Raw genomic sequence first — 18,427 nt, forward strand, 5'->3', positions numbered from 1 at the left:
GACTACTGTTCAGTCGTGTGGTCAGGTGCCACAAAGAAGGACTTAAGAAAATTGCAATTGGCTCAGAACAGGGCAGCACGGCTGGCCCTCAGAACAAGGCAGCACGGCTGGCCCTCAGAACAGGGCAGCACGGCTGGCCCTCAGAACAGGGCAGCACGGCTGGCCCTTGGATGTACACAGAGAGCTAATGTTAATCATATGCATGTCAATCTCTCCTGGCTCAAAGTGGAGGAGAGATTGACTTCATCACTTGTATTTATTTATGAGAGGTATTGACATGTTGAATGCACCGAGCTGTCTGTCTAAACTACTGGCACACAGCTTGGACACCCATTCATACCCCACAAGACATGCCACAAGAGGTCTCTTCACAGTCCTCAAGTCCAGAACAGACTATGGGAGGCGCACATTACTACATAGAGCCATGACTACATGCAACTCTATTCCACATCAAGTAACTGATGCAAGCAGTAAAATTAGATTTAAAAAACAGATTAAAAAACACCTTATGGAACAGCGGGTACTGTGAAGCAACACAAAGTTAAGCACAGACACATGCATACACACTGCATACACACACACACACGATAACATAAGCACTATACACACACATACACATGGATTTAGTACTGTAGATATGTGGTATCGGTGGAGTAGGGGCCTGAGGGCACACAGTGTGTTGTGAAATCTGTGAATGTATTGTAATGTTTTTAAAATGGTATAAACTGCCTTAATTTTGCTGGACCCCAGGAAGAGTAGCTGCTGCCGTATACTTAAAAAATGACAAGAAAATGCAGAAATTCACACTTTTGAATAATCAGCAAACGTGCAAAATACTAGCTTTCAGCGTGAGATATGTTGTGATCTCAAGTTTGTTCTGGAGAGTCTTATTCCTATATTCAAGTATGAGTGGGTCAGAATGAACCAACACTGGGCATTCTGAATCTTAACCTACTCTGCTCAACATAAGAAGAAGAATACAAAATAATCCAAGGGAGATTATTATACCCATCCACATAGTTTTTTAGTCACTGGTTTTAGCTGCAGCCCAGTCCTTTTGTCTCGGTCATCATCGTTATGGCTTTGGGTTTCGGTTCTAAGGCACTGCAACTTAGTTCTAAAGGCGGCACCTACAGACCCTGGTTCGATTCCAGGTTGTATCACAACCGGCCGTGATTGGGAGTCCCATAGAGTGGCGCACAATTGGCCCAGTGTCGTCCTGGTTAGGGTTTTCCCCGGGGTAGGCTGTCATTGTAAATAATAGTTTATTCTTAACTGACTTGCCTAATTAAATAAAGGTTAAATAAATAAAAATATATATTTATATCCGCCTCAGTCTGCTTTAGCGAAGTCTTCAACAGATAGGCAACCCTTCTGAAGCCTTCCAGGCCCAAGCCAGTCCTCCCGGAGCACGGCTGGACAAACCAGTCCTTATTCCCACACCCTGCTCAGGTCCAACCTGTGGGTGATCTCCTGTGGGCTTGCTGAGGTCCTGCTTAATGGTCAGCACCACCAGAGGAACGCTCTTTAGACTCCCACTCCTCAGCACCTGTTGGGTGAAAAGATCAGTATACACATTATTATACCCAATAACTACATGTCCCAATATGACAAGAAAGAGAACTGGATATGACCTGTCATTTATTTACATTCATGCATCAGGATTTGGCTGAATTGTATAAAAAAAGTTTTACTATGAATAAAAAAGTATTACCTGATGGAGCCCTTTGCCCCCTCCAGACGCCTGCGGTCCCAGCTGTCCACCACAAACACCAGGACCTCCGTGCCACGGCAGTGGTGCTTCCGGTGGGGCCTCATCCTCTGCTGGCCTACCACGTCCCACATGGCCAACCCCAGACCCCTTGCTTCCGTCTCCAGCATCTCTACTCGCTGTACTTGAGCGTGTAGAGCAGGGTGGACTTCCCCGAGCCGTCCAGGCCCAGCATCACAACCTGAGCCTGCTGAGCATGCTTAGACCCATGCAGTCCCATGCTCAACCCAAACACAGGCCCTGTTGTCTGGAGAAGAAGGCTGGCTTGTGTTATTGTTGCTGCCTCAGCTCTGTGCAGCAATGCCCTGCCCTGCCTGCAGTTACTTTGTGCTCTGCTCTGTTAGTTCTGGCTGTGATGAATCCCCTCTTATAAAAGGCAAGGTGCAAATCTGAATGGCTTATGTACACAGAGGGTTGCAGCAAGACCTCGCCCCCCGTTTTAGTAAGATGCCCAAGTCATTACGCAGCTTTCAGCTGGTGATGGTTCAGGTTAGAGTCTGTGTCTTCTATTACTATTGCACTGCTGAGAGTCACCTGCTTCAGACCATCAAACTCAGCAGGAAGTCCTTTTTAGGGCGTAGGGGGGTCTGTGTTCCTTCTTGAGTGACCTTCTCCTGGAAATGGCATCAGAGTGACAGTTTTAGACCAGTAGGTCATGGGTACTCATCTGGCCTGTATGGTTAACGGGTTACATCATACAGTTACAGTATCTTTGAAGCCACAACATGCCAGACCAGCACTCCGTCACAACAAAACCATTTAGCGAAGTTGGCTGAGGGTGTTGATTTCAGGCAGCATAGCATGATAACTTTCATAGCCCCCCATATAAATAGGCTGGTCTATTGTTCAAACATAAGTCATGATTAGGATCACCAGTAGAAATCATATAATAAATCATATATATTGTATATCATAGGCTAAGGCTACACCCAACAATATGAACATGTAAAGTGTTGCTCTCATGTTTCATGAGCTGAAATAAAAGTTTCAAGAAATGTTTAATACGCGCAAATAGCTTATTTCAGTCAAATGTTGGCACAAATGTGTTTACATCCCTGTTCGTGAGCATTTTATCCTTTGTCAAGATAATCCATCCACCTGACAAGTGTGGCATATCAAGAAGCTGATTAAATGGCATGACATTACACAGGTGCACCTTGTGCTAGAAATAAAAGGCCACTCTAGTCATAGATGAGGGAGTGTGCAATTGGCATGCTGACTGCAGGAATGTCTACCAGAGCTGTTGCCAGATAATTGAATGTTCATGTCTCTACCATAGGCCACCTCACAGTACATCCAACTGGCCCCAAGACCGCAGACCACATGTAACCACATGTAACCACCCCAGCCCAGGACTTCCAGATCCGGCTTCTTCACCGTCGGGGGGGGGGGGGGGGTATTTCTATTTCTGTCTGTAATAAAGCCCTTTAGTGGAGAAAAACTCACTCTGACTGATTTGCTTATGAATTTAGCAAACTCTTGGAAATTGTTGCATTTATATTATTGTTCATTATACATAGTGCAGTTCAAAATGCTGAAAACAGGGCACAAATTGTCAGATCAAAAAACAATGTATTTTAACAGTTTAGATTTATAAAACAAATAATTACAAATGTATAAAATACATAAAGCCCATTATAAATAATTTAAAGTACACCTTAATGTAAAGTGTTACCTGGATTTACCCAGTCAACATCTACCACCATGTATCCCATTTACCGTACAAAATACAATAAAAAATACCGTACAAAACAAGTGCTGGTGACAAACCAACAGGTGGCATGATCAGGCTTCTTTAGGCTACTCACCAGCACTATTAAGCATGGTCATTGAAATACTGTATTTGCAGATCTCTCAAAATCAACATCAGTTTTTTCTCCCCTGAATGAAACGAAAGACAATGTTATGATCATTAATCCTTTTATTGTTATCATCTGTTTGATTTTCTTAAAATTCAGATTTATTTTTTTACAGTTTCTTAAATTCAACAAAAACAAAGTCCACAAACATTCTGTAACATACATTATTTTGGAAGAATGTACAACTGAAAAAGCACATAAAAACATACTAGTCTAGTACATACTGCTTTTGTTAATCTACCAAAGAGTTGGTGCATTGCTTTCTTCATTGCAGACGTGGAGGGGGAGGATAACATGGGAACAGCATGTACATTCATGTTACACTTCCTTGTCTCATGGAGACATCTGTGAGGGTATTATATACACGTGATATGTGAATGGCATGTCAAACGTTAAATTAGAAACCAAGGAGTTCGTTTTGGCAACAAATAAGGAAATGTATATTTTAAAAAATAAGGCAACAAGTACATATTTCATTCAAAGGCTTCATATTACGTTGAGTCCGTCAGTTGACAGAAAAACTTAAGTTAACTGTACAATATGACAGGGTCTTTTTATTGTGTACTCTCCCACCCCAGAGAACCCTGATGTAGAGGGAGCATGAGACCATAGAACTAAACCCAACTTCAGAAAGACAATCGGCTGCCAATGATAAGAATAAAAGACGTATAGACTATTTAAACAGTACAATGCCATCGCGCCTGTGAAAATGTATTTGTATACTTAATTCAAAAAGACTGATATCACAATAACAGCACGGCGCAAACTTTTGTGCAACTTTTGTCAAAGTGCCACTCATTCCTAGATCAGGGTTAACTCTTGGATTAGAGTTATAGAAATGCATTCTGGGCAGAGGGTTATACACAGATTGTTGTTGACAGACAGGCATAAATTATATCATTAGTAGTTTGCATGAATGAGGAAAGGAATATTATATTTAGTACCAATGAACTTCAGAACTTCAAAATACAATACAATACATTTGGGGGGGGGGGGGGGGGGTACTCAACTGCAGGTCAACAATCAACATGGAGATCGGGAGCTGACTGGTTTTAAGGTCTATGGAGCCGACAAACAAGATGGAATGTTTAGAATGACAGAACATTAGAAATCAAGGGGGGACAGTGAATCATCAAACTGAATGTGATTTCTATAAGACTCATTTGATATGATGCACTCACGCATGCAGCAGGATTAGGACTGCAGAGCATGTACGTATCTCCTAATGCCATTTAAATCCAATCAGTCACATTGTCTGTTTAATTGGCCCTCCCCAAAAATAGGCCATGCCAGACAAAACAGAAGAGAACACAGTTAAGTTTGTATGTTTTAAAGAGAGCTGAGACTAGACAAACTATTTAGCCCCTCCGGCTAACCAAACAGGTGCCCAGTTACAGGTGCTCTGATGTATGTAAGCACCAATCAGATGAGACATCTGCTGATAAAGGTTCTTTCGGAGATGTACAAATTACTGCTTCGACTTCAAATTATGTCAATATCTCGGTGTACCTCTTATGCAAAACAGTGACTCAGTATAGGGCCTGGAGGATATGACTGCTTAAAAAAACTAAAAACATAAATGACACGTTATGTAGATTGAAGGGAGAAAAAAAAGTGACTGTCAGAGTGAGTGAATTTGTAAGCGTACGTTTTAGTGTTTGCATTATGGTGGTGAACGGCTAATTTCTGTAAATATCTTCGATACAAACAGTTCTCGCTCCAAAAACTGCGGGCTTGTTTTGTCTTTTCTCTTAAACCTGTGCATATACATACAGTACATATATAATATAGATCTCTCGTTTGGATGCATCAGTAGGTCTACTGCTCTGTGGCCTTGCCACCGGCACCTTTAAACTTGACCACCATGACAGTTATGTTGTCTGGGCACCCGCGGTAGAAAGACTGCAGGACGATGCTCTTGGCGCCAAAGTGGGGTTCGTCGAGGCGCTCTTTGATGAAGCGTACGGCCTCCTCGTTGCTGAACGCGTCCCACAGCCCGTCTGATGCCAGGATCATAAACTCTGGCTGCAGCTTATCTAGGTCAAAGGTCATGATGTCAGGGTCAGGGATGACCACATTCAGGTTCTTCAGAGGGTAGTCGCCCAGCGAGCGAGACATGGCCAGGATGCCCTGAACACGCCACGAACCGTTGAAACTGATGAAGCCACCTGGAGGGGGGAGGACGGGGAGAGAGAGGACAAGAGAGGAGAAACCGATGGCTTTTAGTTACAGCAGACGGGATGAAGAGATAAAATGCATTGTGTTCCTAAGCCCATGAGCAGATCCATGAATCTTTATCAACAACAGTATCAAGCCTTTGAGGGTGAAAAAAATTAATCTATGGATCAGCGCACCAACCGTTTCTTTGGTTTAACATCTTTTCACTGACAGAATGGTTTCTATTGGACAGTTCACATACTGCAGTAAAGCAGAACAATAAACAGTACACACAGAGGTCTGCGCAACCCTGCCTGCGTGTCTCTGTGTGTTTGTATTCTCTCCCACTGCCAGAGCACCAGATAATTACCCATGAAGAGGAATCAGAGTAACACACTGGATAAAAAGGCTTTACTTGGAAGCCATACTCAACGGGAGGGAAACGGGGTTACCCTGAACTTGAACCCTGCATCATAATAGCTATATAAATAGCCCTATCATAATAATGACAGAGCAGATGTAGACAGTCATGGCAGCTGGTGTGAACTTGTGACCACTGACACAGTTATTTAAGTCAGTTATTGGAAACCGCTAGCCAACTAGCTTACCCAGTTTGTGTGTAATTTGCTGTCATTACTTATTTGGAGCTCCACTACCCACAGCAACCTGTAGATGGTGAGCTATGGACAGCCATCAATAAGAGTAGTGTCCTACTTGATTTGTTACTCATCTGACTGAAGGCTAAATTGAATCAAAATCACATTCACATAAAGGAGAAAAATTATAATTACATCACAGCCCAATGGGCTCTGTAGACATTTTTGGGGCTTTCTTGGAGTGCATTCCATTCCTCACTCACTGGCTCCCCCGATCTCATATATACAGTGGGGCAAAAAAGTATTTAGTCAGCCACCAATTGTGCAAAGTTCTCCCACTTAAAAAGATGAGAGGCCTGTAATTTTCATCATAGTTACACTTCAACTATGACAGACAAAATGAGAAAAAAAATCCAGAAAATCACATTGTAGGATTTTTAATGAATTTATTTGCAAATTATGGTGGAAAATTAGTATTTGGTCAATAACAAAATTTTATCTCAATACTTTGTTATATACCCTTTGTTGGCAATGACAGAGGTCAAACGTTTTCTGTAAGTCTTCACAAGGTTTTCACACACTGTTGCTGGTATTTTGGCCCATTCCTCCATGCAGATCTCCTCTAGAGCAGTGATGTTTTTGGGCTGTTGCTGGGCAACACGGACTTTCAACTCCATCCAAAGATTTTCTATGGGGTTGAGATCTGGAGACTGGCTAGGCCACTCCAGGACCTTGAAATGCTTCTTACGAAGCCACTCCTTCGTTGCCCGGGCGGTGTGTTTGGGATCATTGTCATGCTGAAAGACCCAGCCACGTTTCATCTTCAATATCCTTGCTGATGGAAGGAGGTTTTCACTCAAAATCTCACAATACACGGCCCCATTCATTTTTTCCTTTACACGGATCAGTCGTCCTGGTCCCTTTGCAGAAAAACAGCCCCAAAGCATGATGTTTCCACCCCCATGCTTCACAGTAGGTATGGTGTTCTTTGGATGCAACTCAGCATTCTTTGTCCTCCAAACACGACGAGTTGAGTTTTTACCAAAAAATTATATTTTGGTTTCATCTGACCATATGACATTCTCCCAATCTTCTTCTGGATCATCCAAGTGCTCTCTAGCAAACTTCAGACAGTCCTGGACATGTCAAATCAAATCAAATTTTATTTGTCACATACACATGGTTAGCAGATGTTAATGCGAGTGTAGCGAAATGCTTGTGCTTCTAGTTCCGACAATGCAGTAATAACAAGTAATCTAACTAACAATTCCAAAACTACTGTCTTGTACACAGTGTAAGGGGATAAAGAATATGTACATAAGGATATATGAATGAGTGATGGTACAGAGCAGCATAGGCAAGATACAGTAGATGGTATCGAGTACAGTATGTACAAATGAGATGAGTATGTAAACAAAGTGGCATAGTTTAAAGTGGCTAGTGATACATGTATTACATAAGGATACAGTCGATGATATAGAGTACAGTATATACGTATGCATATGAGATGAATAATGTAGGGTAAGTAACATTATATAAGGTAGCATTGTTTAAAGTGGCTAGTGATATATTTACATCATTTCCCATCAATTCCCATTATTAAAGTGGCTGGAGTTGAGTCAGTGTCAGTGTGTTGGCAGCAGCCACTCAGTGTTAGTGGTGGCTGTTTAACAGTCTGATGGCCTTGAGATAGAAGCTGTTTTTCAGTCTCTCGGTCCCAGCTTTGATGCACCTGTACTGACCTCGCCTTCTGGATGATAGCGGGGTGAACAGGCAGTGGCTCGGGTGGTTGATGTCCTTGATGATCTTTATGGCCTTCCTGTGACATCGGGTGGTGTAGGTGTCCTGGAGGGCAGGTAGTTTGCCCCCGGTGATGCGTTGTGCAGACCTCACTACCCTCTGGAGAGCCTTACGGTTGAGGGCGGTGCAGTTGCCATACCAGGCGGTGATACAAGCCCGCCAGGATGCTCTCGATTGTGCATCTGTAGAAGTTTGTGAGTGCTTTTGGTGACAAGCCGAATTTCTTCAGCCTCCTGAGGTTGAAGAGGCGCTGCTGCGCCTTCTTCACGATGCTGTCTGTGTGAGTGGACCAATTCAGTTTGTCTGTGATGTGTATGCCGAGGAACTTAAAACTTGCTACCCTCTCCACTACTGTTCCATCGATGTGGATAGGGGGGTGTTCCCTCTGCTGTTTCCTGAAGTCCACAATCATCTCCTTAGTTTTGTTGACGTTGAGTGTGAGGTTATTTTCCTGACACCACACTCCGAGGGCCCTCACCTCCTCCCTGTAGGCCGTCTCGTCGTTGTTGGTAATCAAGCCTACCACTGTTGTGTCGTCCGCAAACTTGATGATTGAGTTGGAGGCGTGCGTGGCCACGCAGTCGTGGGTGAACAGGGAGTACAGGAGAGGGCTCAGAACGCACCCTTGTGGGGCCCCAGTGTTGAGGATCAGCGGGGAGGAGATGTTGTTGCCTACCCTCACCACCTGGGGGCGGCCCGTCAGGAAGTCCAGTACCCAGTTGCACAGGGCGGGGTCGAGACCCAGGGTCTCGAGCTTGATGACGAGCTTGGAGGGTACTATGGTGTTGAATGCCGAGCTGTAGTCGATGAACAGCATTCTCACATAGGTATTCCTCTTGTCCAGATGGGTTAGGGCAGTGTGCAGTGTGGTTGAGATTGCATCGTCTGTGGACCTATTTGGGCGGTAAGCAAATTGGAGTGGGTCTAGGGTGTCAGGTAGGGTGGAGGTGATATGGTCCTTGACTAGTCTCTCAAAGCACTTCATGATGACGGATGTGAGTGCTACGGGGCGGTAGTCGTTTAGCTCAGTTACCTTAGCTTTCTTGGGAACAGGAACAATGGTGGCCCTCTTGAAGCATGTGGGAACAGCAGACTGGTATAGGGATTGATTGAATATGTCCGTAAACACACCGGCCAGCTGGTCTGCGCATGCTCTGAGGGCGCGGCTGGGGATGCCGTCTGGGCCTGCAGCCTTGTGAGGGTTAACACGTTTAAATGTCTTACTCACCTCGGCTGCAGTGAAGGAGAGACCGCATGTTTTCGTTGCAGGCCGTGTCAGTGGCACTGTATTGTCCTCAAAGCGGGCAAAAAAGTTATTTAGTCTGCCTGGGAGCAAGACATCCTGGTCCGTGACTGGGCTGGATTTCTTCCTGTAGTCCGTGATTGACTGTTGACCCTGCCACATGCCTCTTGTGTCTGAGCCGTTGAATTGAGATTCTACTTTGTACTGTACTGGCTTAAGCAGGGGGACATGTCTGGCACTGCAGGATTTGAGTCCCTGGCAGCGTAGTGTGTTACTGATGGTAGGCTTTGTTACTTTGGTCCCAGCTCTCTGCAGGTCATTCACTAGGTCCCCCCATGTGGTTCTGGGATTTTTGCTCACCGTTCTTGTGATCATTTTGACCCCACAGGGTGAGATCTTGCGTGGAGCCCCAGATCGAGGGAGATTATCAGTGGTCTTGTATGTCTTCCATTTCCTAATAATTGCTCCCACAGTTGATTTCTTCAAGCCAAGCTGCTTACCTATTGCAGATTCAGTCTTTCCAGCCTGGTGCAGGTCTACAATTTTGTTTCTGGTATCCTTTACCAGCTCTTTGGTCTTTGCCATAGTGGAGTTTGGAGTGTGACTGTTTGAGGTTGTGGACAGATGTCTTTTATACTGATAACAAGTTCAAACAGGTGCCATTAATACAGGTAACGAGTGGAGGACAGAGGAGCCTCAAAGAAGAAGTTAGAGCCAAGAGCCAGAAATATTGCTTGTTTGTAGGTGACCAAATACTTATTTTCAACCATAATTTGCAATTAAATTCATTAAAAATCCTACAATGTGATTTTCTGGATTTTTTTTCTCATTTTATCTGTCATAGTTGAAGTGTACCTATGATGAAAATTACAGGCCTCTCATCTTTTTAAGTGGGAGAACTTGCACAATTGGTGGCTGACTAAATACTTTTTTGCCCCACTGTATATATATATAAAAAAATGTAACCTTTATTTAACTAGGCAAGTCAGTTTTGAACAAATTCTTATTTACAATGACGGCCTGGGAACAGTGGGTTAACTGCCTTGTTCAGGGGCAGAACGACAGAGTTTTTACCTTGTCAGCTCGGGGATTCGTTCCACCAACCTTTCGATTACTGGCCCATCGCTCTAACCACTAGGCTACCTGTGGTTAGAGCTATAATGAAATCAAGGAAACATTAAGATAATAATCTGATATCAAGGTCGTGCGAATAGTCATGATACTGCTCCTGATTATAATTTTTTAAAATCTTAATTTGTCAGAGGCTTGGTTTTTACACCTCAGTATAGCTACAATATAACAGCTGAACCAGGGATAGTTGTGTAGTTTCATCTATAATGTTTAAGATCAGGGCTAGTGGTGGAGATAACTGATCCTAAACCAGTTATTAAGGCATGTTCTTTTGCTTACCAGCTTTCTTGATCCTCTTGCGTTCTTTGAGCTGGTAGGGCTTGTGATCATGTGACAGGGCGATGGCGTTGCCGTCTTTGTCACAGAGGACTCCGCGCGAGTCGCCAACGTTCGCCACCGTCAACTCTTTATCAGACAGCAGGGCCACCAGACATGTGGTACCTGAGAGAGGCAGGATAGAAGAGGAGGAGAAAAATAATACTTCCATGTTGGTCTAGAATAGAACTTGAACATCCTATTGTCAAAGACTGCCAAAGACACACTATAGCAGGAGCGTCAACCTCATTCCAACCAGGTGAGGGAAGTTCCTCTACTCAGTGACCTTAGTTCAACAAAAAGTATAAGGGAGGAGCGAAAACCCACAGACACTCGGCCCTCCGTGGAATGAGTTTGACACGTGATCTATATAGGTTCTGCTTGTCCTCTTCTACTTGTCTTCTCCCTTTCCCTTCTTTGTTTGGTTTCCCAGTCTCTGGGCTGAGACTGAATCCCATTGTCTGAGATCCAAGGCCCTGCAGTGAGAACAGACCAGTCTGTTTGACCATCTGTCTGTTTGCACACCACACAACTCAGAACATAGGGGGGATGGGGACGTCTGACTGGACCACCCCAAGGAGGAGAGAGGCTTTGGGAATGGCAGAGAGAGTGAATGAGGGGAGGTCCATTTCATTGAATGAACTGAACCTGCCTTTAGTTTCCACCTCGCATATCCATACTTATGATTGTGATATACTCTGCAGTTTGAGGGCTTAGTGAGGAAATTAAACAGGTCCAGCTCACTGGTGATGTGTTTTTTCATTCACTTCAATCATTTAGAGGCAAAGATGCACAGAGCCGCCTGAAGCTGACTAAGAAATAAAGTGGGAAGAGAGAAAAATGGGGTGAGATGCAGAGAGAGAGATGGTGAATAAAAGGGGAAGGAGAGAGAGAGTGAGGGGAAAATTAGATTACTTCTCAGCAGGACAGTGATTTTATTATTCCCACGTATAGCTTTGAGTGAGGGGAAAATGACAAAACAAACTGAGAAAACCGACACACACACACACACACACACACACACACTCACACACGAGAGAGAGAAGAAACAAGGGAAGGTGGGAGACAAAAAGTTAGCTATTATATCTTTTCATCTGTGTGTGCCTAATCCTCTCCTGCTCCGGTGTTCAGCTGGCACCTCTGTCCCATGCCGTCCAGCTAATTATTTTTATCAGGTTCCAGTGGTGATGGAGAAAATGGGCTGCACTGCCCTGCAAGCGCACCCTTCTCCAATTAGCTTCACGAGCCGCACAGACACACACCTACCCTTCTCCATTGAAACCATCATCCTAGCACAGACATAGCACTCTCTGATTAGCTAAACTTTACCCTGTGCACATCCATAACTCCAATTAAACCTAGCATATCTACACAGACTGACTTCTCCAAATTAGCCTAGCATACCTTCGCTAGTTCACTTCTTCAATTTGCCAAGGATACCTACACAGGTTGACTTCTCCAATTAGCCTAGCATATCTGCGCTAGTTCACGTCTTCAATGGACCTAACAAACCTAGGCTAGCTCGCTTCTTCAATTAGTTAGGCTCTACCATGTTCCGATCTCTTTTTGCTGAGCATTAGTTATGGCCTGGGCACGTCAACTTCTCCAATTAGTCTACTTTAGTGTGTGCGCATGACTATGTCCATGACATTGTCTACCCACTTAAAAAATAAATAATATGGCTTCCCCATACATCCTCTGAGGCTGCATTTATTGTAGCTGGGGATTTGAAAGGCTAATCTGAAAACAAGGCTCCCTAAATTCTATCAGCATATCGAATGCGCGACCGGTGCTGGGAAAATTCTGGATCATTGTTACTCTAACTTCCGCGACGCATACAAAGCTCTCCCTCGCCCTCCTTTTGGGCAAATCTGACCACGACTCCATGTTGTTGCTTCCAGCCTATAGACAGAAACTAAAAACAGGAAATGCCCGTGCTCAGATCTGTTCAACGCTGGTCCGACCAATCTGATTCCATGCTTCAAGATTGCTTCGATCACGTGGACTGGGATATGTTCCAGATTGCGTCTAACAACAACATTGATGTACACGCTGATTCAATACGAGTTTATTAGCAAGTGCATCGGTGATGTTGTACCAACAGCAACTATTAAAACATTCCCCAACCAGAAAACGTGTATTGATGGCAGCATTCGAGCAAAACTGAAAGTGTGAACCACTGTTTTAAAATCAGGGCAAGGCAACCAGGAAACATGACCGAATATAAACCGTGTAGCTATTCCCTCCGCAAGGCAATCATTATAGAGACAAAGTAGAGTCGCAGTTCAACGGCTCAGACACGAGAGGAATGTGGCAGGGCCTACAGTTAAGCACAGACAACAAAAAGAAAATCAGCCCAGTTGTGGACCCTGATGTCTTGCTCCAAGACAAACTAACAACGTCTTCGCTCACTTTGAGGACAAAACAGTACCACCGACACAGCCCGCTACCAAAACCTGCATACTCTCCTTCACCGCAGCCAACGTGAGTAAAACATTTAAACGTGTTAACTCTCGCAAGGCTGCCGGCCCAGACGGCATCCCTAGCCGCGTTCTCCTGAGCATGCTCAGACCAGCTGGCTGGTGTGTTTATGGACAAAATCAATCCCTATCCCAGTCTGCTGTTCCCACATGCTTCAAGAGGGCCACCATAGTTCCTGTTCCCAAGAAAGCTAAGGTAACCGAGCTAAACAACTATCGCCCCGTAGCACTCACTTCCGTCATCATGAAGTGCTTTACTCTCAAAGCACTTCATGATGACGGAAGTGAGTGCTACGGGGCAATAGTCATTTGCTAATGCTTTGAAACACAAAAGCAGTTTTTTAAAATTGTTTATGTAGTGTAGCTTTACGGTAAGATTATCTTTGGGCTCAATCTTAATCCTTACTGTTGTCCAAACAAAGGGGGGAGTGAAATATGTGAGGATAAATGAACAGAATGAGTCTAGGAGGGACAGTTGTAACGTGTCTGGGAATCAGACTGCTTGGGAGGGACGGAGGGGTGGGAAAGAGGGAGGGACGGTGGGGTGGGAAAGAGGGAGGGACGGTGGGGTGGGAAAGAGGGAGGGATGTGCGAGAAGGCGGCAGATGGGACTGGATCAGTGGATGGGCTAGTTTAGTCTTTTCCACTAGACTTGGAGGTTGAAGCAGATCACACAATAGAGATTTATTGCTCCGGAGTGTAGGAGGTCAAAGGAAGGCGGGTGGTCCCGTGTAGCTCAGTTGGTAGAGCACGGCGCTTGCAATGCCAAGGTTGTGGGTTCGTTTCCCACAGGGGACCAGTATGAAAATGTATGCACTCACTACTGTAAATTACTCTGGATAAGAGCGTTTGATAAATTACTAAAATGTAAACTAGTTTAACAGCGGTAGTGCCTTCGCAAAGTGGGCACGTAGCAGGAGGAGTAACCTTGCCTGGGAGTACCTTAAAAAAAGTCAACTGCCGCCCCCTGCCCGTGAGTTAACTTACAGTCTTGGGTTCAACACCGGTCCATTCTACTTTTCCAATCAGGGTGTCACATGACCTCCGGTAGAATGTGACTGACAGCTTGAATGGCCCTTTTATACCAGCCACTCATTCAATTACACACTCATCTGAGTCATGTGAGGTTCTGTGCTGTGAATAAACTACTATAGTGTTCTGTACACTCTACAAGGAACACTCCATCGCTCTCTCCCACCCGCACTCTCCACCTCATAATAAAAAGTTAACATGCAAGGAATTACACTGAACAAAAATATATGAGCTGAAATAAAAGATTACAGAAATGTTCCATACACACAAAAAGCTTTTCTCAGATGTTTTTTTCTCAAATAAATTTGTTTACATCCCTGTAAGTGAGTGATTCTCCTTTGCCAAAATAATCCATCCACCTGACAGGCGTGGCATATCAAGAAGCTAATTAAACAGCATGTGACACCCATGGGTTTGTCAACATTGTGACAAACCCATGGTGGCGGTGGGGTTATGGTATGGGCAGGCATTAGCTACGGACAATGAACACAATCGCATTTTAGAAAATGTCAATTTGAATGCACAGAAATACTGGGATGATATCCTGAGGCCCATTTGTTTTAAGGTATCTGTGACCAACAAATGCATATCTGTATTCCAAGTCATGTAAAAATCTTTGAAATTGTTGCATGTTGCGTTTATATTTTTGTATATTTGCGTTTATATTTTTGTTATGTAAATATTCCGTAGACACCCTCCCTCTCAATCTCTTACTAGTTTGTTCTCTTCCTCTCCCTCGGACTCTCCCTCTTTCTCCACCTCCCACTCTGAACATTAAGGTAGAATGTCAGGATCAGGAATGCGTGGAGAGGCAGAGACGTTCCATGTGCTGCATTCCTGAAATCGCAGTGTGTGAAGCGAGTCTTTACCGCCAGCTTATCATGAATATTTTAGCTCTCTTTTCTCTTCCCTACATTCTGAATAAACCATCAGTGCATCTGTGGTGACAACTTCTCTCCCCCACGCTCTCTCCCTCAAGGCTTTCCCTCCCACTGCTCTTTGGTCCTGTAGGTGCTAGATGAGTGTGGGTGGAGGTGAAGACGGATGGAGCTCCATCTCTCGCTCCTTCCCTCTCTAGGAGTTCAGGACTACACCCTTCCCCTTTCAGTATCACCTTCTCTCATCTCTTTATCATATCACTGTCTCATCCCTATTTTTGTCCCTTGGCTAACACCCTCTTCTCTCGCCTTCTCCCCCAACCTCACATCTCTTTCTCTCCTTTCCGTACACTGGCCCTTTGTCCAGCCTTTTGTTCTCTTTTTGTCCTCTTTCCTTTTTATGTAACTCTATACCCTCTGACCCCATGTACCGGGCCTTCAGAGATATTCACACCCCTGGACTTTTACACATTTTGTTGTGTTTCAGCCTGAATTTAAATTGATACATTTGCGATTTCTTTTGTCCCTGGCCTACACACACACACACACACACACACACAACCCCATAATGTCAATGTGCAATTATGTTTTTAGACATTTAAAAATTTAAAGAAAAGCTGAAATGTCTCAAATCAATAAGTATGCGTGCAACCCCTTTATGGTAAGTATAAACAAGTTCAAGAATACACATTTGTTTAATAAGTTGCATGGACTTTTTGAATGACTACTTCATCGCTGTACCCCACACATACAGATAATTGTAAGGTCCCTCAGTCAAGCAGTGAATTTTAAACAGATTCAACCAAAGACCAGGGAGGCTTTCCAATTCTTAGCAAAGAAGGGCACATATTGGTAGATGGGTGTAATTATTTTTTTTTTATAACAAAACATTGAATATCCCTTTGAGCATGGTGAAGTTATTAATTGCACTTTGGATGTTGTATCAATACACCCAGGCACTACAAACTCAGTTGCCGGTGAGGAAGGAAAACCACTCAGGGATTTCACCATGAGGGCAATGGTGACTTTAAAACAGTTTATTAAGAGTTTAATGGCTGTGATAGGAGAAAACTGAGGATGGCTCAACAACACTGTAGTTACTCCGCAATACTAACCTAAATGACAGAGTGAAAAGAAGGAAGCCTGTACAGAATAAAAAATATTCCAAAACATGCATCCTGTTGGCAATAAGGCACTAATGTAAAACTGCAAAAAATGTGGTAAAGCAATTAACATTCTATTCAAGAAAAAAAGTTGTTTTGGGCAAATCCAATACAACACATTCCTGGGTACCACTCTCCATATTATCAAGCATAGTGGTGGCTGCATCATGTTATGGGTATGCTTGTAATCGTTAAGAACTGGAGAGTTTTTCAGGATATAAAATAAACAGAAGAGAGCTTAGCACAAGCAAAATCTTAGAGGAAAACCTGGTTGTCTGTTGTCCACCAGACACTGGGAGATAAATTCACCTTTCAGCCGCACAATAATCTAAAACACAAGGCCATATCTACACTGGAGTTGCTTACCAAGAAGACAGTGAATGTTCCTGAGTGGCCGAGTTACAGTTGACTTAAATCTGCTTGAAAATCTAGGGCAAGACCTGAAAATAGTTGTCTAGCAATGATCAACAACCAATGACACAGCTTGAAGGATTTTTAAAGAATAAATGGGAAAATATTGCACAATCCAGGTGTAGAAAGCTCTTAGAGACTTACCTGGAAAGACTCTCAATGTGCTTCTACAATGTATTTAGTCGGGGTTGTGAATACTTACGTAAATGAGATATTTTCCCATTTCATTTCTAATAAATTTGCAATAAAAGAAAAAACAACATGTTTTCACTTTGTCATTATGGGGTATTGTGTGTAGATGGGTGAGAAAAAACAACATGTTTTCACTTTGTCATTATGGGGTATTGTGTGTAGATGGGTGAGAAAAAACAACATGTTTTCACTTTGTCATTATGGGGTATTGTGTGTAGATGGGTGAGAAAAAACAACATGTTTTCACTTTGTCATTATGGGGTATTGTGTGTAGATGGGTGAGAAAAAACAACATGTTTTCACTTTGTCATTATGGGGTATTGTGTGTAGATGGGTGAGAAAAAACAACATGTTTTCACTTTGTCATTATGGGGTATTGTGTGTAGATGGGTGAGAAAAAACAACATGTTTTCACTTTGTCATTATGGGGTATTGTGTGTAGATGGGTGAGAAAAAACAACATGTTTTCACTTTGTCATTATGGGGTATTGTGTGTAGATGGGTGAGAAAAAACAACATGTTTTCACTTTGTCATTATGGGGTATTGTGTGTAGATGGGTGAGAAAAAACAACATGTTTTCACTTTGTCATTATGGGGTATTGTGTGTAGATGGGTGAGAAAAAACAACATGTTTTCACTTTGTCATTATGGGGTATTGTGTGTAGATGGGTGAGAAAAAACAACATGTTTTCACTTTGTCATTATGGGGTATTGTGTGTAGATGGGTGAGAAAAAACAACATGTTTTCACTTTGTCATTATGGGGTATTGTGTGTAGATGGGTGAGAAAAAACAACATGTTTTCACTTTGTCATTATGGGGTATTGTGTGTAGATGGGTGAGAAAAAACAACATGTTTTCACTTTGTCATTATGGGGTATTGTGTGTAGATGGGTGAGAAAAAACAACATGTTTTCACTTTGTCATTATGGGGTATTGTGTGTAGATGGGTGAGAAAAAACAACATGTTTTCACTTTGTCATTATGGGGTATTGTGTGTAGATGGGTGAGAAAAAACAACATGTTTTCACTTTGTCATTATGGGGTATTGTGTGTAGATGGGTGAGAAAAAACAACATGTTTTCACTTTGTCATTATGGGGTATTGTGTGTAGATGGGTGAGAAAAAACAACATGTTTTCACTTTGTCATTATGGGGTATTGTGTGTAGATGGGTGAGAAAAAACAACATGTTTTCACTTTGTCATTATGGGGTATTGTGTGTAGATGGGTGAGAAAAAACAACATGTTTTCACTTTGTCATTATGGGGTATTGTGTGTAGATGGGTGAGAAAAAACAACATGTTTTCACTTTGTCATTATGGGGTATTGTGTGTAGATGGGTGAGAAAAAACAACATGTTTTCACTTTGTCATTATGGGGTATTGTGTGTAGATGGG

General features: G+C 43.2%; 1 protein-coding gene and 1 pseudogene across 1 annotated transcript in view; both read right to left on the minus strand.

Moving 5' to 3' along the window:
* Positions 1-1,037: 1,037 nt before the first annotated feature.
* Positions 1,038-2,077, minus strand: LOC139382392 (ADP-ribosylation factor-like protein 14; annotated as a pseudogene).
* Positions 2,078-3,674: 1,597 nt separating this feature from the next.
* Positions 3,675-18,427, minus strand: part of LOC139382873 (protein phosphatase 1L-like) — a 60,739-nt gene continuing 45,986 nt past the window's right edge. Inside the window, exons 3-4 of the mRNA XM_071127115.1 lie at positions 10,837-10,998; positions 3,675-5,798 (exon numbers count right to left, since the gene is read on the minus strand). Of these exons, the coding sequence (XP_070983216.1) occupies positions 5,449-5,798; positions 10,837-10,998 (512 nt within the window). The 3' untranslated portion in view covers positions 3,675-5,448. The remainder of the gene's footprint in view (positions 5,799-10,836; positions 10,999-18,427) is intronic.

This window comes from Oncorhynchus clarkii, chromosome 24 (genome assembly GCF_045791955.1).
Source record: "Oncorhynchus clarkii lewisi isolate Uvic-CL-2024 chromosome 24, UVic_Ocla_1.0, whole genome shotgun sequence".
Classification (NCBI taxonomy): Eukaryota; Metazoa; Chordata; class Actinopteri; order Salmoniformes; family Salmonidae; genus Oncorhynchus; species Oncorhynchus clarkii.